The 25,981-nt window shown below is 38.2% G+C and overlaps 8 protein-coding genes across 8 annotated transcripts; 2 read left to right on the forward strand and 6 right to left on the reverse strand.

Annotated features, from left to right (window-relative positions):
• Positions 1-1,700: 1,700 nt before the first annotated feature.
• On the forward strand, positions 1,701-2,802 carry GCK72_017801 (uncharacterized protein; the record flags this gene model as incomplete). The annotated part of the gene is made up of 3 exons (XM_053732260.1): positions 1,701-1,863; positions 1,916-2,579; positions 2,631-2,802. 3 exons carry the CDS (start codon positions 1,701-1,703, stop codon positions 2,800-2,802), a joined length of 999 nt encoding a protein of 332 aa, XP_053581173.1.
• A 487-nt stretch (positions 2,803-3,289) lies between these two features.
• Positions 3,290-4,522, reverse strand: GCK72_017802 (uncharacterized protein; the record flags this gene model as incomplete). Its single annotated transcript, XM_003112780.2, has 3 exons — positions 3,290-3,470; positions 3,709-4,278; positions 4,434-4,522. 3 exons carry the CDS (start codon positions 4,520-4,522, stop codon positions 3,290-3,292), a joined length of 840 nt encoding a protein of 279 aa, XP_003112828.2.
• A 636-nt stretch (positions 4,523-5,158) lies between these two features.
• Positions 5,159-8,961, reverse strand: GCK72_017803 (uncharacterized protein; the record flags this gene model as incomplete). The annotated part of the gene is made up of 9 exons (XM_053732261.1): positions 5,159-5,417; positions 5,468-5,804; positions 5,850-6,450; positions 6,635-6,721; positions 6,771-7,579; positions 7,629-7,876; positions 7,926-8,494; positions 8,542-8,686; positions 8,855-8,961. The coding sequence occupies 9 exons, from the start codon at positions 8,959-8,961 to the stop codon at positions 5,159-5,161; spliced, it is 3,162 nt and encodes a 1,053-aa protein (XP_053581174.1).
• Positions 8,962-9,864: 903 nt separating this feature from the next.
• On the reverse strand, positions 9,865-11,652 carry GCK72_017804 (uncharacterized protein; the record flags this gene model as incomplete). Its single annotated transcript, XM_053732262.1, has 5 exons — positions 9,865-10,368; positions 10,416-10,526; positions 10,620-10,956; positions 11,202-11,320; positions 11,521-11,652. The coding sequence occupies 5 exons, from the start codon at positions 11,650-11,652 to the stop codon at positions 9,865-9,867; spliced, it is 1,203 nt and encodes a 400-aa protein (XP_053581175.1).
• Positions 11,653-12,411: 759 nt separating this feature from the next.
• GCK72_017805 (uncharacterized protein) lies at positions 12,412-14,013 on the reverse strand (the record flags this gene model as incomplete). Its single annotated transcript, XM_003112557.2, has 6 exons — positions 12,412-12,633; positions 12,686-12,778; positions 12,822-12,890; positions 12,936-13,602; positions 13,650-13,868; positions 13,916-14,013. The coding sequence occupies 6 exons, from the start codon at positions 14,011-14,013 to the stop codon at positions 12,412-12,414; spliced, it is 1,368 nt and encodes a 455-aa protein (XP_003112605.2).
• A 668-nt stretch (positions 14,014-14,681) lies between these two features.
• On the reverse strand, positions 14,682-16,694 carry GCK72_017806 (uncharacterized protein; the record flags this gene model as incomplete). The annotated part of the gene is made up of 7 exons (XM_003112315.2): positions 14,682-14,777; positions 14,828-14,979; positions 15,027-15,240; positions 15,709-15,921; positions 15,982-16,089; positions 16,142-16,323; positions 16,574-16,694. 7 exons carry the CDS (start codon positions 16,692-16,694, stop codon positions 14,682-14,684), a joined length of 1,086 nt encoding a protein of 361 aa, XP_003112363.2.
• A 2,238-nt stretch (positions 16,695-18,932) lies between these two features.
• GCK72_017807 (uncharacterized protein) lies at positions 18,933-22,188 on the forward strand (the record flags this gene model as incomplete). The annotated part of the gene is made up of 8 exons (XM_053732263.1): positions 18,933-18,980; positions 19,033-19,110; positions 19,439-19,636; positions 20,458-20,681; positions 20,726-20,885; positions 20,935-21,384; positions 21,617-21,696; positions 21,888-22,188. The coding sequence occupies 8 exons, from the start codon at positions 18,933-18,935 to the stop codon at positions 22,186-22,188; spliced, it is 1,539 nt and encodes a 512-aa protein (XP_053581176.1).
• Positions 22,189-22,311: 123 nt separating this feature from the next.
• Positions 22,312-24,751, reverse strand: GCK72_017808 (uncharacterized protein; the record flags this gene model as incomplete). The annotated part of the gene is made up of 6 exons (XM_003112637.2): positions 22,312-22,643; positions 23,654-23,785; positions 23,964-24,186; positions 24,311-24,449; positions 24,495-24,635; positions 24,681-24,751. The coding sequence occupies 6 exons, from the start codon at positions 24,749-24,751 to the stop codon at positions 22,312-22,314; spliced, it is 1,038 nt and encodes a 345-aa protein (XP_003112685.1).
• Between the last annotated feature and the right edge of the window lie 1,230 nt (positions 24,752-25,981).

Below are 25,981 nucleotides of genomic sequence, written 5' to 3' on the forward strand. Positions count from 1 at the left end.
ATAGACAACTATGACATGTTCTTGTTTGTTCCCCTTCTTCAAAAGTCGTCTTCCATCAATCCCAATCAAATAGTTACAGTATCCGCACGAATCTTTTCGTTTCAAAAGATCATCATGATTTCTTTTCCTTCTTCTCAATTCCTTCTTTTTTTGCAAAGATTCTCCTACTCTCTCCGTCTCCCACACTATTTCCCATCGGGCAATCTTTAAAGAAACAGAAAGATAAGCGGGTCAATTAGAGAACAAGAGACGTCAGACACACATGAATTCGATCCTCGTGTATCATCGCTCTTTTAAAGAATGATACTGATTAGAGATAACGAGACGCAGACGTTTTGCGATGTGTGATGATGTACAAGACGGGCGCCGATTAATGGGAAAAGACGCTGCGCCAGACTCAATTTTTAAAGAAGACTCATGTGATGTTCATGTGAAAGACAGTTGCTGGTTCTTCAAAGAGTATTGGACAACCCATTTTCAAAATGTTCAATGATTTCGTAGGTGGTCAGAAAGTGAGTGATGTTTACTAAATAGTACGATTTGAATGGAAGATGGAAGGGGAGGATTGTTGTTGTGGAAAAGTTGAAGGATCAAATGCCAATTTGAGTACATGAAATTTCAGAAACACTGAGGGAAAAAAAGCTTTGTCTTCTGAATTTCAACGAAAAACATGAACAAACTAAAACAAGATTTGACCTATTCGTTGTCTCCTCCAGTGGGATGTGTAAATTTATACTTCTATTTACACCCTGAGCCAGACAGATTACAGTCGATTGTTTTCCACTGGTACTTCCTTCCTTATTTTAGAATTTCGAGAGCAAAATAGCAATTTGTGTGTTTTTTTTTTGAGCATTCTCAATTTTACTATTTTGGAAATTCACAGAACTTTTTTCACACCAATGTTCAGTTTTTTTCTGAGCTTTTTCTGACAAAAGTCATGTGACCCGATTAAAACCTTTTTGAAAGAAAAACGATAAGACAGCGAATGTCGGAATGACTTTTTAAAATTAGAAGTGGAGTGATAATGACGGAGGAGTCGGAGAAAAGTGATAAAAACTACGTCTTTTCTGGGGGGAAAAGGTGAAAAAATCAAAGTGGAGACTTTGATCGGGGGATGTTGAAGATGAAGGGGGTGGTTACTGCCACTTTTGGATTACTGTAGCTACAGTAACCCATAAGTTGGAAAATAGCGTTCAGTTTCGAGTAGCATTAATACAAATTAGCACACAGAAAAGCGCTAACGACACGCCAGAGTCTATCCATTTTCTATCTGAAAATCTATAAAAATGGTCTTCCTTGTTTCATTGTTGTCATTGACCGATTCTGATCTTTGCCATCGACATCCATTGTACTTTTCTTCTCCATTTTTAGAAGTCACTATCTCCAAAAATAGCTACTGTACTTTGCCGTCGTCTCCTTTTTCCCCCGGACCAGCCATCCGACACTATCTCCTCCATTCACGTGAACAGTCCGTGTCCCATCTTTCCCCCATGAACATCTTCAAAGATGCAGATATATCACTGATTGTCTGCGTCTCCTTCCCTATCAGCCCGCCTCTTTCGTGCTCTTTGCCCTGACTCCGCCCATCACCTAGTATAAAAGAGTCAGCAGCAGCAAAGGTTCAATATCACTTCCTTCTTTTTGATTCTTTTTTTTGAATAATGGAAGACTCCTAACTATAATTTCTCTAGTTTCAGAAAATGAAGTATCCAACAATCATTGACAGTCTTCAACTCTTCCGTGAGCAGGATCATCCATTGAAAGCTGGTCTCGATCCAAAATGCCGATCAACCAAACCACTGTGTCCAGATTCGTTTGCTAAGGTTATGAAGTCAATCGACACATTCATTTTTGATGCTGATGGTAAGCTAACTAGTCAGTCGGGTAGATCAAATAAATTTTTTTAATTTCCCAGGTGTCCTCTGGCTTGGTGAATCAGTGATGCCAGGATCTCCTCGTCTGATTGATTACCTCGTGAAACACAATAAACAAATCATTGTTCTCACCAACAATGCCACCAAATCTCGTGCTGTCTATGCGAAGAAATTGGCGAAACTCGGCTACAATTCGAAGAAAATGAACAAGAACAATCTGGTGAATCCAGCTGCAGTAGTTGCTGACACATTACAAAGATCTGGATTGGATGGTAAACGAGTTTATTTGATTGGAGAACAAGGACTTCGTGATGAAATGGATGAACTGGGCATTGAATATTTCGGACATGGACCAGAGAAGAAGCAAGAAATCGATGGTGCATTCATGTATGATATCAAATTGGAGGAGAACGTTGGAGCAGTTGTTGTTGGTTACGAGAAACATTTCGACTATACGAAAATGATGAAAGCAGCCAACTATTTGAGAGAAGAAGGCGTTCTGTTTGTGGCTACGAATGAAGATGAAACATGTCCGGGACCGAATCCAGAAGTGGTTATTCCTGATGCTGGACCAATTGTTGCTGCAATTAAATGTGCGTCTGGAAGAGATCCATTGACTGTTGGAAAACCATGTACACCTGCATTCAATTATATCAAGAGGAAGTGGAATATCAATCCATCGAGAACTATGATGATTGGTGACAGGTAATTTCATTTCTTTTTCTTTTTCTTTCAATTAATTTTCTCTTTTTCCAGAACCAACACTGATGTGAAATTCGGAAGAGATCATGGAATGAAGACGTTGTTAGTGTTGTCTGGATGTCATCAAATCGAAGATATCATTGAGAATCAGATGAACGAACGTGACGATATGGTCCCTGATTATGTCGCCCCTTGCCTCGGTGCTCTTGTTCCAGAAAGAATGTAGATCTCAATTTGAAACATTACGTGTCATGTATTCTTGAATGCATACGGTTTTGATGCATCTTATCTGTCTATTTTTTATAATTTGACTGATCCGATCCAAGTTAATTCGGATGCCAATATTCACTTCATATTGAAGCAAACTCACCCAAAACACTCGAGAATAAATCTTGTTTTGATATTACTCCAAATTCTTCGTACTGTAATGAAATAGACATGGTATTGAACAAAAATTGAAACACAGCAATAAAATGGTTTTCCAAAAAATTATTCTTTTCCGAGAGCAGGTTTTTCGAGATGCGCTCATCCAATTGAGAGATTTCCAAACTTTTATTTAGAGGCTTTCAAAAAATATTTTTATCCAACTTTTTTTTATTCGAGAATTTTTTTAGACATTGTTCAATAATATAACACTTTTTATAAACTTATTAAACAAAGGAAACCAAGAGAGTACGTCCTTTTCTAAAGAAATTATGCAAAGACACAATCTATCACCAGTTGAACCAACGTCCATTTTTAATTTCGGCTGAACTCCCGACAACAAAATAGAATTCTCTCGGGGAAATATGAACAAAAGCTCTTTCTCTATCGGAATCTCTATCCAAGTACTTGCGAGTAAGTAAACGTCTCTCCTTCCATTCTTTCCACTCACTTGATACTGTTGACAATCTTCTGTAATGGTACTTTATTAATTACTTTCTTAAATAAAATGATTCGAGATCTCAGAACGTCAGAATGTCTAAACTCGCGCCTTCAGAAAAATGTATTGAAAGAAAATTCAAATTTTGGAATCCGTGATTAGAGTTCTAATCGTTTTGAAACTTACTAGTTAGTAATTCTCAAATGTTGAAATTTTTCAAAAATCAAACGAAGAGCTTCTTCATTGAAGTATTATTAAACATAATCAAACCTTTCTTTCCATTTGATGACATTATAGTCTAGCAATCGTCGAACACCAGAATCTTCCATTATTTTGGCAATGTCCCAGTTTTCGTTATAAGAATGACAAATAGAAAGAAATTTCAAGTTTCGGAATCCTAGATCAGACTTCCAGTCGTTCAGAAACTTAGTAATTGTAGATAGTTGAAGATGCACTGAAATCAAATTGAGACATTTTCCTTTGAAACTTCTTAGAATGTCATCTCCACAAGCTTCGAAACAAGAGACAATCAAATATTCAGTCTGATTAATCACTGAATTCTGACAAAACTTCAGTGGACCCATTCCATCGAGTACAATGTATTCTTGATGTGGAGATTTTCTGAAACATGCTTCCAACTTCTCTGCATCTGTTACAGCAAATGATGCAATATAACTGTTCTTGATATTTTTCAGACTCGGTGGCAATTGACGATCATATGATCTGATCTCGTAATTCACAGACGATCCAAATAAATCAAGTAAACAATTGTGAATTCCTTCGATGATGATTGTTCTCCGTACTGTATCGAATTCCTCCTTTTCAGAGAAATTGTTCGGCCTGAAAAATAACAGTTCAATTGAAAGTTTTTAGAGGTTGTTGTACATCAGTACGTATTTTTGAGCTCCTGATCCACTCGATTATTTTTTCCTACTATTATCTTTTTTAAAGTCTTTATCAGTTAGCACCAAAACAAATCATTTGAGATAACTCACCGCCACGTGTCAACTCGGCTAATTCCAAACACTTCCATTGGAGAAAGATCTAGTCTTTCCCAGGCGTCATATTCTATACCGATATACATTTCAACACTGTCGGATCTCGCACAGATATCGATTGATTCAGAATCTGATAAACCATATATGATAGTTTTTATTTTTCTCAATCTAGGCTTCTCGGTAGCTTGGATTAAATAATTCGTCCGTTTAGAGCATGATGATAGTACTACAAGATCTTCCAGTTTTAGATTTCCAAGTATTTCTTTCAGGACTAAAATCGGAAACCTCAGAAATTGCATGACAATAATCTAAGGGAACGGGAGGAAAAGTGAGTAATATACAACTCAAAATCGCTGGAGTGTTCGTATGTGAATGATGTGTCGCCCTGCAAGAATCAATAGATAATACTATCTGGTGAAGTAGATAAAGGTTATTTGTATTGTTTTGGCAAACTGCCAAAGGAAATTCCGATTCATAATTTGTAGAATGTATGGTTCCCGCTGAAAGTGATTTCTGAAATCATAACCCAGAGAAATTAAATTCAAAGACCTTAGACAAAAAGCGCAAAACTTTATGACTAGCAATTTACTTTAATAAAATAAAATAGAAAACATCATGTTGTCAATCATGAAAACAGCATCTCACAGAGAAAAAATACGAGTATCCGGGGGAAATTGCTCACGGTAAAGAAAGAAAATATCTAAAAACTAGAAGAGGATAAATTAATACTTCGATTTCGGTGCAGAGGTATCTTTGTGCTCCAGAGGATCAAGACCAATCGGTTTGAGGTCAATGGCAGCTTGTGGTCGTCCGTAGAGGGGCAAGAATTGGCGAAGTTGATCCAAGTAGAGCACTTCTTTCTCCTTCTTTCCGGCTTCAGCGTTCTTCTTGATCACTTCATCCACCACTGTCTTGTCTTCATTCTTTCCGTGCACAAAGATGGCAAGCTTCCGGCGCTCAGCGGCATCTTTCTTGATTTTTCTAGAAAAATAACATTAATAACATTGAATTTTATTTCTGAAATTTCTTACTTATCGAATAGGGCAAGAACATCATCCTTCTTGATGGACTTGAGTACTTTGACTTCTTCCTCTCTGCGTGAGAAATTGTACTGACGACACTCGATTTCATTCCAGAATCGACGGAATCTGCTGGACAGCGTCTTCGGCTTCTCTTCAAGACGAGCAATCATTCCAGACACTTGATTGTCAAACTCTTCTTGTGGCATATCAGCGATCTCCTTTCGAACCGACTCCAAGAATACTTCAATGCGTTCCAGAACATGATCGACACTCTTTGGTCCCTGGACGATAACATTGAGTGAAACAGTTCCGCAATTGAGACGTGATCCCGTCCATACGATGTAACCTGAAAAAATGAATCAATACTGTTCAAAGAAGATGATTTTATTACCAAGAGCTTCATTGGTTCTCAAAGTGTTGAAAGCTGGCTCTCTAATCAGTTGATCAATGAGTCCAACAACTGCATTATCATACGTGTTTTGAACTCCAACTTGATATGTAACTTCAACACATCCGACATCGTGTGTCTTCTGAAGATGTCTGTAGACGTATTCGTCACCATTGTTCAACTGCAGCTCTCGCCGTGGACTGTGCTCATTCCGATAAAGCGGTCTCGAATTTGGAGAAACCGATTTCACAATTTCTGTCAACTCCTTGGACAGCTCAATAGCTTCCTTTTCCGTCGAATTTCCATGAACGAAGAGCTCCAAATGGAAAGCTTGGAGCATTTCCTTGGCAAATCCTTGAACATCTTCCAGTGTAACACTATCGCATACTGCCAACAACTGCTCTTTGCTCCACACCTTATCCAATACGATCAGCTGATTGTAGTGTTGTGAGAGAGCATAGGGCTGGGAGAATGCATGATTTGTCAGAGCTCTCTTGAGGGATTCGAAAAGAACGTCAAAACGAGTCTTGTCGATTTTGAAATTTGTCATTCGATTCGTCAGATGTTTGGCAAATAGGGATTGTTTCTCATCATATCCATAGACCTATAAAAACACGAAAATAAAATGAGTGCCAAAGAGTTTTCTACAGCATCAGGTTAGATTAACGAAACAATGTTAAAAGACAATAAGAACATGGAGTGAAGTTAGTAAAAAGACAAAACAAAAACAAAACACAAACATGCAGGGTGAGTGAAGCGTGTCGTTCGGGCTCTCGTCGTCCGCTTACCCGCATTTGCACACCAAACGGACTAGATTCGAGCTGACATTTGAGGCCAGCCAAATCTGCATTATATGTTTCTTCGGCGAGTGTATCCTGAAAGAAGAAAGAAAATCTACAGATACTTTGTGAAAAGATTACTTACACTGAGACACCACAGCCAAAGGCTTGAAAGAAGGGACATTCTTGGATTTTGAGCCACGATTGGAGTTGTCAACGCGAGCTTCGTCTCTTGTTTCGGCATGTTGTACTCATCGTCCTGCTTGAACCAGACTCGACTCCAACCATCGTCACTGATCAATCTCGGATGAGCATCTTTCACCGCTTCACGCTTCTTCAGGTCGAACTTCGTAGCAATGTATTCGTTCTTCTCGGGGAGATGAAGAGCATGATGGCTGGTTTTCAGAGCATTTTCGAACTTCTGCATGGATTCCTGGTCGATATCCATCATTTTGATTTCTGTTCCATAAACAGGCTCAGTGGTATTTCCTTCTTGTCCCTTGAACTTCTGGGAGACGACTCTAACATACATGCTAGCCGGTTTCAGCATATCTAACAGCTCTTTAATTCGTTCCGGCTCAAATTTGGTTAACAGATACTTTGAAGACAAAATATCTTCGAAAGGAATCGACTGAAGGCTAGACGCGACATTGATAGCCATATTCATTGGTTGTTCCTTATCTTTGAATCGGAATTTTACAGCGCTGAGCTCTGCCAACTCTTCATGAATCCATGCCTTTGGTCCGGCAGCTTGAAGCATTCCAATGTAATTGAAAAGCAATTGAATAATCTCATCGACATGTTCAAGTCCTTCAGTACTCAAATCCATGGTGACAGCGTAGACACCAAATCCAGCTGCTTGAGTATGACTATCGGATTGCAATGAGCTAACCCATCCACGTCTCTTGAGTTCTGAGAGCAAGGATCCAGGCCCTTCATGTCCAATAAGGTGAGCTGAAATGTTGAAATAAAATGATGAAGTATAAAATAAAAGAAAACTCACATATATAATGTCCAGGTTGCGATTGATACTCGTTGTTGAGATCAGGAAACGGGAAGCTGACTGACAGCATTCTTGTGTCCTTGATCGGAACCACCTCGACTTTCTTTCCGAGTTGCTCTGGTCCATATGGGAACTCTTTCCACACTTGACGCGACACTTTCTTGTTTTCAATAGCATCGAACTCCAGTGTTCCCAAATATGATTCCAGAACATCGAGTGATTCTTTCCCGATAATACAACAAGACATGCTGAAAGTATCCAAATATTGATCATGTCTGTTTAAGCATAAACACTCACATATCCGAGCTGTACCACTTTTTGTGAAATTGCAGAAGAGCTTCACGTGGTTCTATTCCCTTCTTGCGAGCATCTTCCAACAAAGTCTGCTTGTTTCCTGTACCGAACTTTCCATAATCATGTCCTGGCTTCGAGCGAGAACGATCGACTTGCAAAAAGCGCCAAGAGTCGTTGTTCAAGTTGTTCGAGTGTTCCGAATCGACTGCACACACTTCGCGTTCAGTGGCGCTTTCCGTGAACTGTGGAGACAAGAAGAATTGAACAAAACGATCGAGAGCTCCAGAGAGTTGTTCAGGCTTCACATCGAAGTGATAATTGGTATGGTCCGTTGCGGTGTATGCATTAGAACTTCCAGCATGTGCAGAAAGAAATTTTGAATACTCGTTTTCAGATGGATATTTAGCAGTTCCTAAGAAGAGCATGTGCTCACAAAAATGAGCGAGTCCAGGAAGCTCCCACGGGTCCATAAGGTGACCGACTTTGACATCGAGAGCAGCAGCAGACTTGTCTGTTGTCGGATCCGAGACTAACAGCACACGAAGTCCGTTTGTGAGCTCCAGCCCACGATACTGAAATTCAGATATAGAAATCGATGATTACAAAGAATTAAACTCACTTCTCTGGCATCCTGTGCTCCTTTGACTATCAAATCGTGTCGCTTGAGGACAACATTTTTACCCGCTTCGGTCATTTTTGGCAGGGGATTCGAATTCGATACGTTCCGCACACACCGAAATCGAATTGAAGAAGACGGCGGCCTTCTGAAAGAAACGTTTTTGTTTCACACGAAAATGCGTGGAAAAATGAGAAAAGTTCACGTTCATATGAAAAATTGAGCTATTTCAAATCGTGAAGAACATAATTATTATGGGAGGAAAAGGAAGTTACAGGAAATAACTATCTGAGAAGACGCAAGGAGGCTGGCTAACCTGAGAATCTGAGAAAAGTTGCTGCTTGAAAAAGAACGTTTGCCGATTTGAGCGAGAGCTGGTGACGGCACGCACCTATTCAACCTTGAGAGAATTGAAAAAGACATCTGATTTCTCTGAAAGTTTGTTAAAATGTTTCCAAAAGAAATAATGGCGGTATTCTCTAGGTCAAATATTCTCAAAAAGCAGTGACAAATGATGAAAAAAATGCTGCGTCTCTCATCTCTAGTGCGTGACGATAGAGCGCGGATGACGAAAATTAATTTTTGTGCAAGAATGTTTTCCTGCAGCCGTTTTCAGACAAAACGCTTGATTTTTAACATCTCAGTTACAAAAACTTTACGCCTTTAACAATTTCACTAGAATTTTAGTAGAAAAATTCGGAAAAAACTGTCAAAAAACTCAATTTAAGCTCATTTTTCATAGTTTAGAGAAAAGCAAACAAACAAAAAGACGGTGAGGAAATGGGAAAAAACCAACTGAAAGCTTTGATGTCTTTAATAGTTTTTGTAGTTTTTTCCGCAATTTATGACATCACAAGTTTGGTCTTTTTCCCTGGTTTGTGATTCTTGGAAGAAAGGAAAATATCGGACTTTCTTTTTTCTTCTTCTCTTCATCATCATGATGTACGTCTACAAAGTAACTAAAGCTTTTGCAAAAACTAAAGATTGTATATTTTCAACAAATGTAGAGAAGAAGCTGCTCCGTTTCTATGGAGAGTGGAGTGCTTTCTTTCAACCGCTTAGCATTTATAACCTGCTGGCAGGTGCTCTAGTGAGTATGAGCAATATATATTATTATGAAATAATAGGATTTTGAAATGAAACCGCAGAAGGAGAAACAAGAAAACATGATTAATTGATTTTCGAAGTTTCATAATCAGTTTATTACAATACATGGCCAGATGACAAGTCGAAGAACAAATACTGACAAAAAGGCACATATACTAGAGTTGTACTTAATTAAAGGCATTTTGAACACAAAAATTGTACATAAAATTTTAAAATAGCTTAAAGCAAAAGACCAGCTTTCTGGGAAATCTCGTGAATGTCGATACAGTTTGGACCACAAACTGAATCCTTCTTTTGAATGTACATGACGGAGACCGAGTTGGACTCGAAGGGACGCTCGAACAGCACTGCATCAGCCAAGGTTCTTCCGTAGACAGCTCGGAACTCCTCGCGCTCCAGAAGTTTTGTGACTTGAACGACAGCGACTCGATTGCCGACCTCCATGAATCCTCCGTTTCCAACGGTTTCTCCACTTTTACAAGCCACGCAGCCACCAAAGACGATACTACGTGGAATGTCAGTCAGAAGACGTGCAATGACAATTGGAGCAACGCATGAATGAAGACCGAACCAGTTGAAGCACTTGACTTGATCGCACTTTTTGAGGAATGAGATGACGTAGTCGACAGTGAAAGCTTTCGAGGAGAAGCAGAACTCGGTCACTGACTTGAGCGGTTTGTAGAGTCGCTTGTTGATTTCCTCGAGAACGCTTTCCGAATGGATCTAAAAGAAAAAAACGAGGTGAGGTTCAAATTAGCCTGATTTCTTACATAAACCCGTTTCCAACTTCCAGAATACAAGAGAGTTGCGATGTTCTCAGCATGCTGACACTCGATTCCTTGTTTTGGGCAGAAGAAGAGCTGTTTCAAGCTTGGTGGCATCTTGAACTCTTTCGTGGAAGAGTGGTGGAATGACTCGATGTCCCAAAAAACGAAACAGTTATTTTTCGACTTTTATTTCAGTTATAAACTCACCATGAGATCAAGAGTCTCGAGTCGACTTCCTTTCAGCTTCGGCCAAAATTGAGTGAAATCAGCGTTCATGTTCGGATTACTGATGACAAGTCTCTTCACATTACGACACGATTGGAACAGATCAAACACTCCGTTTCGCATTGGAAGTGATCCATTGAAGCAGATGTCTTCACACTTTGGAAGTGAGAACTTGTTGAAGACAGTAAAGACATCAGAATCCTCCGGGAAGTTGTTGAATCGAAGAGTGATTAACTCTCGAGCAAACAACTCGAGCAGGTCTTCAATTGCTCCCTCGGTCTTCTCGGTGATACACGTGAAAATCGAATGGCAGTGAGCTCTGTAATAGGCGACATGTGTTTGGGTGGTGTGTGCGTGCTTTGATGGATGGGAAGATAGGCACTCTGTTAGGTCGGCGCGAAGAGGCCTATTACATTTTCGTCATCTCGTGCAAGGCCTTTCTCGCGAGAATTCTCGTGATGAAAACGAAACGAAGGTTATGGGAAAGAGAAAGAATGGAGAACAACCACAGAAATGGTATTCTTTTAAAGAGAGTAGTTCTTCATTTTACATTTCTCAACTCACTTTCCACGTCGATAGGCTCCTTTTCGATTGAGAATCATCTCGAATTGCACCTTTTCCTTGGAGCTCTTTTCAGCGTGATCGCAACATTCGTCTTTCGGGAAAGTGACATGGAGATGAGCCTATAAATATACTATTTCTTGAGAGTTTCCTGAGAAGAACCCCATTCAAGCCCTATTTTGCAAATGTGCTCGTCATCGCCGCCCTTCCCACAACGCCTACTAACATCTATCAATCTGTGTTTAGTGTTAGTGAGGTGTGTGAAAAGGGTGGAAACTCGAACTAAATGTGGTTAAAATTTTGAGAAAAACAATAGGCTTACCTCGTAATGTCCGATAACGAATGAGACGAGATCGCGAAGTTTTGCAGACGACTTGGAGAGAAGGCAGAGTGATGGTGGATGGTCAGCAAGAGAATACGAGATTTTCTCCCACAAATCGTACGTCAACTCCATTGCTCGGCGAGGTCAGGCAGTCACTAGAAAGTAAGGCAAATAGGTAAATAGGCCCGTCTCCCGCCCGCCTTATATACTCTCTCGTTACACGAGATGATGCAATAGGCCGATCGAGGCATGTGTTGGAAGGGCCTATGCGAGAGAGTGTACGAGTGTGAGAGAATATAGGCTGGTAAGCGACAGGCCTATGCGAAAAGAAACAAAAGAAACACACGAGTTAGATTGGGAGAAAAACGACAAAGTGTACGAATGGAAGGTTCAAAAATTGAGATAATAACACAAAGAATACATAGGATGGGGAGAAAGGGGCCTTGAATAAAAACCATTGAAACCGAAAAATCACACTGTTCGAAATAATTGAATCGGAATTCGTCTCTACGTTAACCGAACAATTATAAGAATGAAGTTGGAAATGCCTGAAAAGTCGCCAGGCCTATAATCGCGGTGCCTACTTGCCTGCCGACCTTGATTTCGTGGCGAGACCCACTCTGAAAATGACACGCACCTTTAAAAGTTCGCTGAACTTTCCTTCATTTTTCTTCATTTTTTGAAGATCTAAATGTAAAAAGTTGATTTTTAATTAAAAGCAATTACTTGGACGTCTTAAAGTCAGAACATTGAATTAATAAATTGTATTTCTACTGAAAAATGTCGTTGTCTTTGTAGAACTTCGAAACTTTTCGGTGTATAAAAACAATAACTGTTTCTTTCAAAAGAATACGTTTGAAATATTGTTGATAAACCAATAGAAAATGTAATTTATTTGTGTTTTGTATAATCCGCAGCTTGTGATGTCGTCAAAAATGGGAATGGAATATTAACAACGATAACAATACCGGAAACAATAAAAAACAAGAAAGACCATTCTTCAGGAGTATTATTTGGACACAGATAACCTACTCCAAGAGGTACAACGAATTGCCAGACACAAGCCATGAATGCAATTACTGCAGTTGCAAAATGAACGTGTTGCTGACATCGCTGAAATTCGAAATTCATGAAGTTTAATCGAGTTTCTGGCAAAGAAACGAACCAATTGCAAACATTTTATTGTACCCATAATAGTGATACCAGATAAAGTGACAGCAAAAGTGTATGATATTTGAGCAATAGTCCGAGAAGACGTCTGAATATAAATAATACTTCTGGATATTGCAACTTTAATTTACCATCGACATCACCACAAATCCAGCTGCCAATCCTACCATTGAGATCAGTGTACATGTGATAAATTTAGTCTAAAATTACAATTTTAAAACGCAGATAGTCATTGAATAAGGCACCTTTTCTGAAAACATGGTCAGTCTATCCGTGAGTTGACCCGAAGCAAATTTGACAATTGCACATGAAACAAAAGGTAATGCTGCAGCCCATCCAGTTCCCTTTACATCAAAATGCAATACTTCTCTCAAATAAGTGGGTCCATAAAGAATCAACACATAGAATGCAACATTTCTTCCGCACATAGCGAGCCACGTGGCAAGTACACATTTATCAGAACAGATTGCTCTATATGGTACACTCTCTTTTCCTTGTTTTGGTTTCTTCTCCGCACAAATCAAACTGAGTTCTTTCGGTGATACATGATGATGGTTCTTGGGAGCATCAGCATAGAAAATAAAAAATGCTACATAGACAAAAACAGTCAAGGTTCCAAAGATGTAATAAATGGGTCTCCATCCATACTCTGACTCGCAAAGAATTCCAGAAACAGGCATGCAAATGATATTACTCAATTGGAAACCACATGAAAGAACTGCCAAAAAAGTTCCCATCTCATTTTTTGGAGCCCATATTCCGGGAATATAAGCGACAACTGTGTAGAGTATAGAAGTTCCAATTCCTTGAAGAATACGAACAATAAAGACAGCATAAAAACCAATTGAAACAGCAAGGGGGAAGAGAAGAGAACTTGCAGCGGATATTAGACCGAATATAGTGAAAGTAATTCTGAAAAAGAAAGATTTTGTACTCTCTATGTCAGTGAATCTTCATACCGTAACCCAATATGATCCAACATGGGAACAAGTGGAATCAATCCTATGACTGCTCCAATTGCAACACCAGAGAAAATGAATGATTTTTGACTTGGATTCTCCATCCAATGTAAATCCGTTCTGTTATTTTGATGAAAGTCTGTCACAACATCTTGCATGCAAATGACAGTGAAATTGAATGTAAGCGAGTTCATCTGTCCGACTGTCATACAGAGAAGTCTGAATAAAACCGAGGTCTCATTTAGAAAATTTCAGGAGAAACCTACGATAAAACCATGATCATGTATCGGGTTTTATGAAAGAATACAAAGCTAGATATCTGTCGTACATCTGGAAATCCTGATTCAATTGTGACCACTGTCATGTTTGTTAAAACAAGGGAAATGTTCAAGTTTTTGCATGTATATGAGGGAAGTAACGTTTCAGAATTTGCATAATCTCTTATAACATCATAGACCGAGAAATCAAACTTGTCCTTCTGCTGAAAATCTGAAAACTGGAATTTTGAGTCTGATAAGTCCTATATCATGTGAATTTAGAAGAAAGAGGTATCTTTAAAGATAAAATTTGTTCTGTATTTGACCTCAATGTTGTTGTCAGAATTCAGGAGGATGTTTTCTGATTTATAAACTCGAAGTATTGAACCAAGAATCCAAAAAATGAAATCTGGAATCCAGCATCTAGGGCACAGATATTCAAGACTCCAGAATATAGTGTGGAGAATCATTAATCCAGAATCTTAATCCCAGAACTCAGATTCCAGTATACAAAACCTGGTATTCAGAATCCATAATCTGGTCTCCGAAGTCCAGAATTTTTAATCTAAAACAATCCGTTCAAAAACTTTCAATTTTTGAAGTTTTAACTATGAACGCGGAACTTTTAATTCTAATAGTAAGTTCAGAATCTGGAAAACCACGAATACATTTTGTGAATTCAAGTTTAAAGATGGCAAAAATCTTCCTTGAGCATCAGAGCATTTTAGCAGAACCACATATTTTAAAAGATCAAAACAAATAAAATCAACAAAAATTAATCCTGAAAGAAGCATGGATCCGTAATCTTGACCTTGAAAACATCGAAAATCTTGGCAAGTTTCATTAATTTCAGACGATCCAGATGAATTCTCTGAAACAATGCAATCTAAAATTTTTGATCTACTATTTTAAATCAGTTACCTGTAAACTGTTGACAATCGTCATAAGTTTGATAAGTCTACCAGCATAATTTGACATTTTGTACTCTTTCATGTAGTATTGATGAAGATCATCGGCTATTTTCGCAATAAACTTCTCACCCGCATTCAGGATGTTACCTTGCATTGTTTTACCTGGAAATCGAAAATTATAAAAATCGAATAAGCGAGCAATCGGATACCTGCAATGTGCCATATAATCTGACATAACATAAAACTGATTTCAATTGAAGATGGATCCAGTTCCAGAAGTGGACGAGCCACGTGATCGTACAAACGAGAACATAATGGATGGAACATCTTTCTCAATTCGATTGAAGTGTAATCAGTGATTTTGGAAAGATCCACGTCGACATGTTCCATTCGGATGGCCGTATTGTTGGAAGTTATTAGAATCTGGAATTGTTAGGTTGGATGTATTGAGTTTCGTATTCTTGCATTTATGAAAATTTGAATATTTGCGATAAACATTTTGGAGTGAAATTCCTGGATTCGGAATCCTGATCAGAAAATTGGATTTCCACTTATTTATATTGTTTCGGGATCTAACTCTGAATTATGCACCCTAACTTTCGAGAGTTTTGATTTGAGAACTTTTGGAATTTAAAATTTAAACATCAAAATCCTGATTCCCAGACAAAAACTCCAAAACAACTATTCTTGAATCATAATACCCTGAATCAATATCATTGCTAACTCTTATGAAGTACTCCTACAGTTCATCTCTATTTCTGCTCCATTGTTTTCTCTCTGCAGAAAATGATTCACCCTCTTCTTTTCTAAGAATCTCACTGTTTGTCCTTCTCTCCATCCAAATGATCTCATCATCAACAAAAACATCAAACTCCAAACAAAAAAACTCACTTTCTCTTCCAATGCTCTCTTTCCAAAAATCTCCAATGACATAGTCAACTTCTCAAATCTCTGCGAAATCTGCCATACTAATTTGAAAATTGAGAACTTTTCTTCTGAACTAAGTTCTCGAAATTCCTCAGAATGCATCATAAATTCAGCGACCTTTGTCATCTCATTTCCCCACATATCAACCAGTTGATCCAGCCGAACCGTATTTGCAATCTACAAAATGTATTTATTTATTTATGAGAACTACAGTCTAGTCTGTCCATTTGTACTCACCCGAAAGTCTTGCATCTTATGATGTTTCCGATGACGTCTCAAAGCCCAATCCATCTTTCCCAGTGTGTTCGTCGCTTGATAAACCGGATCATCCACTGGTATTTTGAACTGTAAAATAGTTGGAACTTGACATTGAATAGAGACTACTACTTCTACAAACCTCCATAAATGTCTTGTGAATTTTGTTGAGAACTTTTGATAGATCGTAAAGTGGAGGATCATCCAGGCACGACTTTTTGGATTCTGGACTCCAATCCAAATAAGCGTCAATATCAGTTCCATCGTCATCACTTTGTCTTTTACGGTCTGTTGATGAGATCATATCTCGGTTCCATTGGACATCTGGAAATCAGAAATTGAAAACAGAAATTGAGAAATAAAATCTATAAGGACATCTGGACATACAGACATAAAAATGTAAATATTCTGAGTATCGTGGTATTTTGATTGCCCGTTTTTTGGAGAATCGAGAAAACCTATCTCTATCTGTTTATCCTGATGTCCAAACCTCTCTGAACTAGACTTCAGTACATCCCTACGAAATGTTCTAGATCAATGACCTTCTTCAAGTTATCAACAAAAAAAAACTCACTATCCGCGGTCATTCCCAATTGAAGACACTTCTTATATCTGCACAATCTACACAAATATCGTTCAGTCTTGTCGATTCTGCATCCTTGATTCGCCTTCCTACATGTATACTTCTTCTCCATCACCACTGAACGTCTGAAATCATAAATGTATCTACATGTGATCTCTCTGAATCCTAGTGTTACCTGAAGAAGGCGGCACAAGCCCTGCATGACAAAACACCGAAGTGAACACCGTGTGCTGAATGTGCGCAAACCCGACATTCGTAATTTGAAGAGGAAGACGGCGGCTGAAATCTCATCAGATGATATATTCTACATATTTTGTGACTTCTTTTGTGATGTGTGCCTATTTCTATGCGTTGTATGGGATGAGAGAGTGCAGAAGGAACGAGACGCAGCGTGTAAAAGAGATTTAGTTGTGGTTGTGGAAACAGAGAATGTGTGTTTAGCGACGGAGTTTGTGATCATTTACGTGCCTTCGGCCTGCGATGGAAGGAGCGAGACTAGAGAGAAGTCGAAAAAAATAAGAAGAGGAACCTCTAACTGTGATCTTACATTTTATTATGTACCCGTGTTTTCTTTCGTTACAGAATATAACGGTCACATAGAGTTTGTGCTTGAACTATGGTGCTTTCGATGTATTCAGAAATGGAATTATAATTTTCAGCAGGCTACTGTAGAAAATAAGACGGATAAGTGATGGATTTAGAATGGACACAAAATGGAAACAAACTCCAAAATTACTGTGTCTAGATATTAGAAGTATACTGCGTTCCCGATTCGAGATTCACAGATTTTCAGATTTCAGAAAAAATAATGATTCAATTAATGTAACGTCTTCTATCTAAACGCTTAAGCATTCTTAGAAGGCCGGTCAGTTACAGTACACATGGTGAGGAACAACTGAACTTTTTAGGTCGCGAAATAAACACTGAATTCAGTACTGAATCATTAATTTACAATTTAGTTTTACAAATGTTACATTTCTTTGTTGGAAAATCAGCTGTTCATGACTACAATAATGAAATCATATAATCAAATGATGAAACTTTGCGCCAAAATTTCAACATCTTCTTCTTCTTATTCCTCTTCTTATTCCTCTTCTTAAAAACAAAAAATATAAATCTTACCAAATCTACCCCGATTCGTGAGGTGACTTCAAGAAAACTTGGAGGAGACATTCCGATTTCCATTGTTGATTCGGAATCCTGGAAAAAGTTTTCAAGTTGAGAGTCTATACACTTCTGAGAAAGTAATTTTGAACAGTACAAGGTTTTTTGAGATTCTAGTTTCTGAAACTTTAAAAATAAAATTAGGAGAACTTGCTCAGCATAAAAAGTCTATCCTAGATGAATTGGAAAAGATCTAGCTACAAAACTGAACTAAGAAAATGAAAAAGAATAACCTCTCGCTCAATAGAAGCTGGAATTTCAATGAATACATTTTCTGAAACTTCCATGAAAGACGTCTGATGACCTTTTCCTTAACAGGAACCGTTTTAGAAATAATCAAATGATGCCCCCTTTTCCTCGGAGGAGAGGGCGTGAACCACCCGATAAAAGTTTTGAGATGAAATGGGCGGAGCTGTCTATATGTGTGTGCGAGTGTAGTTTTCGAGACCCCTGCTAGCCACAAATCACGATCCGACATGGAAATAATAACGGTTTCAATTCTTTGATTTGTAAACGCTATTCACATGAAATCTGACAAGAAGTCACGGTTATGGTTTTATTTTTTGTTATCAGAATGTGTCTCTTTTGTAGCTAAAAGGTGAGAAAGAAGAACAAATTGAAAGCAACATGGGTCCTAAAACAAACATTGACTGGCCTACAGACCACTACGGTGCCTATGGAGACACCACGGAAGAGTGCTATGGAAACAATACGCATGAGGAAGAAGGATGTGCCTTGTATTCAGATCGACAACGCCTTCTATTCATCGCGGAAACATAAACTACTGTATTGGATAGGTGTTAGAAGACAGAAAACTGGGAATATCATATGCAATGTTGATCTAGGTTTTAGACTTGTGTTCCTCCTTCTTTTTGACTGCTTCCTTATTCTTCTCTGTTTTATTTCGTTCCCATCTTTTTTTCTCAACACCTCCGTGAAATTGATGTTTGTACTAGCACTACAAACCACGAAAATCTAGTTGTGACTACAAGCCACACAGAGGTGTCTCTGGTCACAAATATCCCGTAGTACGCCAAGGGCTCGTTGACACATTACCAGTGAGATGGCGCATTACTCGTTTCGGAAAAATAATTGCGGAACGTGTTCAACTTTTAATGCTTTTCAGTGTTTCTAATAGATTAATAAGCTGAAAAGATAGTATTAAAAAATTAAATTTTCAGGAAACATGTCATCAAAGTCTTCTCCGCCGACAGATCCTTCATGGACCACCTCGGTTTATAATTTTCATATTCAATAACAAAAATATAAATATATGCATTTTTCAGCTCGGAAAAGCGCTCTCACCTCGTTCAGAATGGCCAGACAAAGATGAGTTGCTGGATGTTGTCTACTGGGGAAAGCAGGTGAGAAATGAGGAAAATAAAAATAAAATGGGAGGTCTGGAAATTTTAGAACACTTTAATGTAATTCAGTGCACTTGAATTACGTTTTCAAGTGTTTACCAGAGGAGTCGCTACGTGGAAAACGAGAAAACAAATAAAATATATTCAAAAATATATTTATAAACTGGATTTGTAGAAAAGAAACATTATTTCCCATATCTTCTCTTAATCTGGCGTTTTGTTCGTAAAAACCAGAAACCCACAGTTTATTTTTTATCAGAAACAAGTCCCTAATAACTGAATTTTAATTTTTTCCGATCATTTCAAAGATAACATTCGAAATTTCCAGGTTCTCTCGCTTCTCGTCGGTCTTGTCTTCGGATTCACTCCAATGACGGGTCTTCTCGGAATCATCTCATACGTCGTCATATCATCAGTCGTCGCTCAACACTACGTCACAAAATTCCAAAAGGTTGACGAAGAAGATGTCGGAGGATTCTGGGAACTCTCGAAAGAAGGATTCGGTGCTGCATTCGCTACATACATGGTTACCTGGATTACTGTTTACACATATACAATGCAAAACTAGGAAAATTTAGAAGATTTAGCAATATTTATTGAATTCGCCCTCCCCTTTCTCATATTTTTCCTCAAAATTTGGGTCCAAAAAAGTCGAAAATCTTAATTTGAAGATGTGTGCGTGTGCCGTTCTTTCCTTGTTATATGTGCTCTCTTTCTTTCTTTTTTTCTGTGATTTTGTTTCAATCGCCTATCGAAGTTTAATATTAAAATCAGATGCCTTCAAATATATATTTATATATCTAATTTATATGAACCTTTATTAAATTTCATTCGTCTTCAGATTGAAAAGGCCACAACCAGGATGAAATGCTATCTCGTGTAGAAAATTGAGTTCACCAAATTGTCAAAAAACAACTTCAGATGCAGTTTATTCTCATCTTATCATTGCTAGTGCATTTGGTAGATTCGACAAATGTAACAGTATTATTAGTTGGATCAAAACACAAGTTAACGGAAAAGCGAGTAATTGAGAGGAGGAAGCAGATTTTAGCAGATTGTGAACAGCAAAAGGTTCGAAATTTTCTAGTAGTATTTTTTGCTTCTCTCGGCGAATCGTTTTGGAGAATTTAGCGAATGATGTAATAGCTGGATATGAAGAAATGAATACGGCGAATGAGAAAAGTGTGTAGTTTCGGTCGAATAGCTGCAATTTTTTCACAGTTCAGTTTGATAACTTGGAACGAAAATGCGATTTTGTCTGTCTGCAGAGGAAAGTTTCTTATTCGAGTTTTCTTTCAAAAACAGCAGATAGTAGTAAACTAACACACATCCTCTCCCCATTTTCAGCTATCATGTTCTGTTTTCGATGCTCTCAATGATATCTCCAAGGACTCGGATCCTCAAGGAATGTGGACAATAGTCCCTGCTATTTTGAAGCTTCCAGAAGTTTCTGATTGGACTATTGTTGCTGAAGACACTTCTGAAATTAATATAAATCAACTTGAGAAGTTTACAAAGAGTAAATCATCAGCTGATATGGTATTCAGTGGTTTTGGTCTGAAAGACAAAGAGTTAGTTATGAAAATAACTAGAAATTATCTAAAAAACATTTTAGGCCAACAATCATTCACCATTTTGGAATGAATTCTCCAGAAGGGTTCAAATATCCTTTGATTTCTGCTGGTTTTATTTTATCAAAAAGTCTTGTTGAAGTGATAAGAGAAGTTGATAGCCAGGAGAGATGGTCTGGTTTTGCTATTGATGCGAAATATGAGGTAATCTTGAGCTGTAGTTATCTAGAATCGAATGATTTTTTGTTTCCAGTTTGCTCTTCTCATTCATAAATGGAGCAGTGTTCTCATGGATCACGAATCTTCGTTCTTTTGCTGTGGGGACCCTTCTGAAACATGTATCACTAGTTGCTCACCTCCTCCAACTGACACTAATTCCCTTCTCGACTCAGATATCCATGTGATGATTAAAACTTTCAAAGGTCATCATAAAAGTCGAATTTCGGTTCTGAAAAACACTTGGACAAGTGAGATAACTCGGTTAGAGTACTGTAGTGATGTGGAGGATCCAACGATTCCAAGTATTGATTTGAGAATTGGAAATACGGAAAGAGGTCATTGTGCAAAGACATGGGCTATCTTTAGAAGATTCTTGGAGAAAACTGGAACGGGAGCAAAGTGGTTGTTGGTGGCAGATGATGATACGTTGATGAGTTGGAAGAGGTTGAAGATGATGTTGCAACTGTATGATCCAGATGATAAGGTTAGGGAAAACAGGCATGACAAGGAAGTCAGAAGACAAATAATAGTCAGAAATACATGTGTCAAAAGTCACAGATGTTTTCGTTGTCACAATAATTTGTGATTTGTGACAAACAAACTTAATTTTTTGAACAACTACTTTAAATTGAATTGTAAATTGGGGAAGTTTTGTTGTAGGCTTGCAAGTTTTGTTGTAGGCTTTCTAACGATTTCCTAACGAAAACAATTTTCAGATTATAATAGGAGAACGATACGGATTTGGATTTAGTATGAGCGGCGACACTGGTTATGACTACCCAACTGGAGGCTCTGGGTTAGTTGAACCATCTATCTCACAAGGGAAGTCTTGACGCCACTTTCAAACGACCTCTAAGTTTGGTTATAAATATTTTCCACCACGGAGAGACCATTTCTGCAGTCAAAACCTGCTAAATATCTCTTCGAGCCGTCCAAAGTCCAAAGACTTCCCTTGTCAGAAATATCTTACCTTATTTCATTTTCCAGAATGATATTCTCCCGTTCTGCAGTCGAATCACTTCTCCAAACCTGTCCATCGTGTGCTGCAGACAATGATCCTGATGATATGACAATTGGAATTTGTGCAGTTACTTCTGGAATTCCAATCGTCCATGAGTCTCGTTTACACCAAGCAAGACCTCAAGATTATGCTCCAGAATACCTTCGTGATCCGATTTCTTTTCATAAGTTTACAGATATTGATCCAGTTTCAATTTACTATAGTTATTTGGTAGATTTTGAAGATCTTATCGAAAGAGAAAAACATTTTATTAAAACTGAACTCTAGATTTGACTATACATAATAGTTGCGGACAGAATGTGTATTATTATTACGAGTGTATTTTTTTAAACAAATTTTTGAGAAGCTTTATTTTTTATATCTCTGTCAATAAATAATATAAATTCATATCTATTTTCCTCCTGGTTTAATCATTAAAAGCGATGAGTTCTGTTGAGATTTCAAGTAAGCACTAAGCTTCGATTCTGGCTCTTGATATGGGAAAGCAGTGTAGACGATTATAGAGATAATGACCATGAAGGTACCAAGAAGGAACATGAATCCAGGTGAGAAATCGAAAAGAATCCATGATCCAACAGCTGCACCGATGATAGCCATACTTTGGGCATAAGCTTTGAGGATATTGTCAGCATATTTGATAACAACAGAGATCAAGATTCCACCGATTGAGTTGGTTACTGTGAGGCAAACCACGACAAAGTCCCATCCACGGAATGCACCTTCTGCAATGAGATTTGGTTTCAGTTTTTAAAAATTTTCATGTAAAATAAATGATGTAATGTCAGTGTAGAACAAAAGTCAGTGAAACTCTAAACTTTGAAATGCGATTGCAGAGTCAAAATATCAGATAATATGAATGTATATTGGATCGTTTTGCAACAATCTAAATCTTTGTTTTCTTGCTTACATTATTTTCTGTAGAAACTTTTCCTAGACAGTTATCGCCTATCGAATCGAAGAAGTGTTATTATCTTCGCAGAAAATTTTTTTTTCAGAGGGCTTTCAACTAAAATTATGGATCTACATAGATTTCCTTTGGACAAATTGAACCTCTATAACTATGTATCCCTCGCTCCGCAACACTTCTTTGAAGTTACAATTCCTTCTAAAGTCCCTTCCTGCGAGACAAAAAATTTACCGAATTCCATTTATCTCATAACCCGGAAACTAAGATTTCCTATTAATTCATTGCCATGTTTGATTTTTTGCCCCGCCGGAACATGCTCTTTTCCTTCTTTTCCCTAATACATTCTTTGGCAACTTCTCGCCATTGAACCCCGCTCCGGCGCCAACACAACACTCGCAAACGCTCCCAAACCATTGTTATTCATCCTCTCCGTTTTGAAACACTTGATGCAACTCCCCCCAACAAATGCAGAAGCTCACTCCTTTTCTTCATGCTCACACACAGAGCAACAGTGGTGAGCAACGGTCAGTGTGCAAATATGAAATGGAGGGCAAGCATGTGCTCTCTCTCTGCCTCCGGACAGTTCTGCTTTTTCAAGAGGTGTGAAAAGAAAAGAAATGAATGACAATGGGCACGGGTGAAGAAGCGGATCCATCTCTCTTTTTTCTTCTTTTTCGAAGACGGTGAACACACAACTGTATACTCCCTTTCAACCGATGATCTTTCCGGTTTCATTGACACCTCCTTGCCCTTTTTTGAATGAAAAAAGAAATTCGAAACCTCGTTTTTTGGTTAAAAGGGTTAACCTTGATATTGAGAACTCACGTTCGTTGATTTTCTCCCAGTCATAGTACCACATTGAGAGGAAAGAAATCGGAAGTCCAATGAGAGCAAGTCTGATGTTTTGAACCCAAATGGATGCATTACTAGACTTGAGAACTTTCTCAAGGTAGACTCCTGAAATAGAATGATATAATCAGAGTTATTTTGAGATCAGACAAGAAGGAAGGAGGGGGGATAACCTGAACAAACAAATCACACTTGATTTCAAAACGAACTGAACTTCAAAAGGGTCACTCCACCGGCACTTTTTAATGGATACTGTAGGCACAGTAATCCTAGACAGGATTCTCACCTGCAAACGCTGAAGTAAAACACATTGTCAGCACTGCGATGAATCCATACATAGGATTCTGTTCGATATCTTCACTGGCTGGCGGTGGAGAATACACGTATTGGATATCTGCCACTCCCAAGACCAACAAAACCAGTGCCCACCATTGCTTAGGCGACAGCTTCTTTCCCAAAAAGAAGTACATGAAAATAGCGGTTGTGAAGATTTTCATTTGATATGTGATCTGAAATCAACTTTTTACAGTTTGAACATATTTGCCCATTGTTCCTATGATCCCTATTTGTTTTTCATGTCGCCGAAACACTTGACTTTTTTGTTTCTGTGCTCGTTTTCTTCTAGTTCCTTACACAGAAAGTTGTCGCCTCCAAATGGGAAAGAGCAATGTAGTACAAGTTGTTTTGGAGAGTGTAGATCAATGCGGGTATGCAGACTTTTAGAGTTTCGGATCTATGATCTACAATGGCAGATTTGAGTTCATTGACATATCTGAAATGGATAGTTTAAAAAATAAGAAACTGAGAATACACTCACTTGGATATGGACTGACTTGTATAAATAATGATTCCAGAGCAAACCACAACTTTAATTATTTCCATCATGAAGACATTTACAGTTGTGAAGAATACATTGGAATCTTCTCTGGCTCTAGAGTATCTTGCCATCAATGGCATACTGAAAATAAAACTATTTCAAGAAGTTCTGAAGAAGGAATAGTACCTGGCTTGTTGTAATGTGAGAAGTAATATTCCAAAGTATTTGAACTTTGAGTCATTCTCACTCATTGTCATTTTCTAGGTTCAAATTGTAGAACAAAAAAGAAATTATTGGAGAATAGGATTTCAAAGAAAAGAACACGAAGAAAGATGAAGAAGCTATTAAGGGAAGCAGGAGGACAAGATTGAGATTTTTATCTGAGTGGGGGTAGAAGCATCCCGACGACACGACGAGATCCGATATTTCGATTGGAGAAATATCCACATGAAGAGGTGAGGTGGAGGGCGTAGCCATGTTGAAATCGTTGAGAAGACTTTATATGAGCAAAAAACATCTGACCTATAACCATTTCAAATCCTATAGAAATAAGTGTTGAATTGAGATGAAAGTGTTTTGAAGGTGACTGAATAGATGAAGATAAAGGCTTTGATCCAATCAAAATAACTGAATTTCTTCAGTTTTTTGATGAAAGATGATTTGAAAAGATAACTGATTCAATTCAAAATTAAACCATGTTTTCAAAAAAGGTATGATCCAGTCGGAAGGTGTGAAAGGACGAGTCTCGATTTTCCGTTTTCTGAATCATGAAGATCATGTTTAGTTTTTCGGCTTTATAGCTGTCTTTTATGATATTGGAGCGGATTTCTGTTTCAAGGAGGTACAGAAGTCAAGTATATCTTGAGTAGTAGTGAGATGTGATTTCTATGTATTGTAAATGCGAACCTTAATCTTATATCTGAGCATCGTAAAATTCTCTCTTTAGACCCGAAATTCAGGGTTTCTGAATCCGCTCTCCAACTTTCAACTAGGAACACCAGGGATCTGAAATTCAAGAACTTCCGGATTCGTGTATCACTATTCAGCTACTTCTCGATCTTCTATTCCAAAATCTTCTTCATCTGAATATCTACAACACACCATTTACACAAATATCTTTTTCCCATGCTTCCGGTTTTCCGATCTTTGTGACCCGTCAGAGCAATTGCTCTTGTTCAAAAGATATGATCCGGATTTCGGCATCCCTCCCGTATCCTCTTGACTGCTTGCCCTTCACCCAATTCTCACCCCCATCCCTCTCTATTTTTTCTAAAATATGCAAAAACAAACACAATCGGTGCGGCAATGTGTCATCGAGTCGCCACCATGCCTTTGTCCTCTAATGAGCTCGGCGCAACTCAAATGCATGAGATCGTTTCCCGAAATACTTCCGTTCGCCCTCCCACCCACATTCTTGAACTCCTCCTCCTTCACCTATCTTTCATATTTCCTTGGCATATTTCAGTATTGTCCAGCCATCGTCCTAG

Source organism: Caenorhabditis remanei, chromosome V (assembly GCF_010183535.1).
Source record: "Caenorhabditis remanei strain PX506 chromosome V, whole genome shotgun sequence".
Taxonomy (NCBI): Eukaryota; Metazoa; Nematoda; class Chromadorea; order Rhabditida; family Rhabditidae; genus Caenorhabditis; species Caenorhabditis remanei.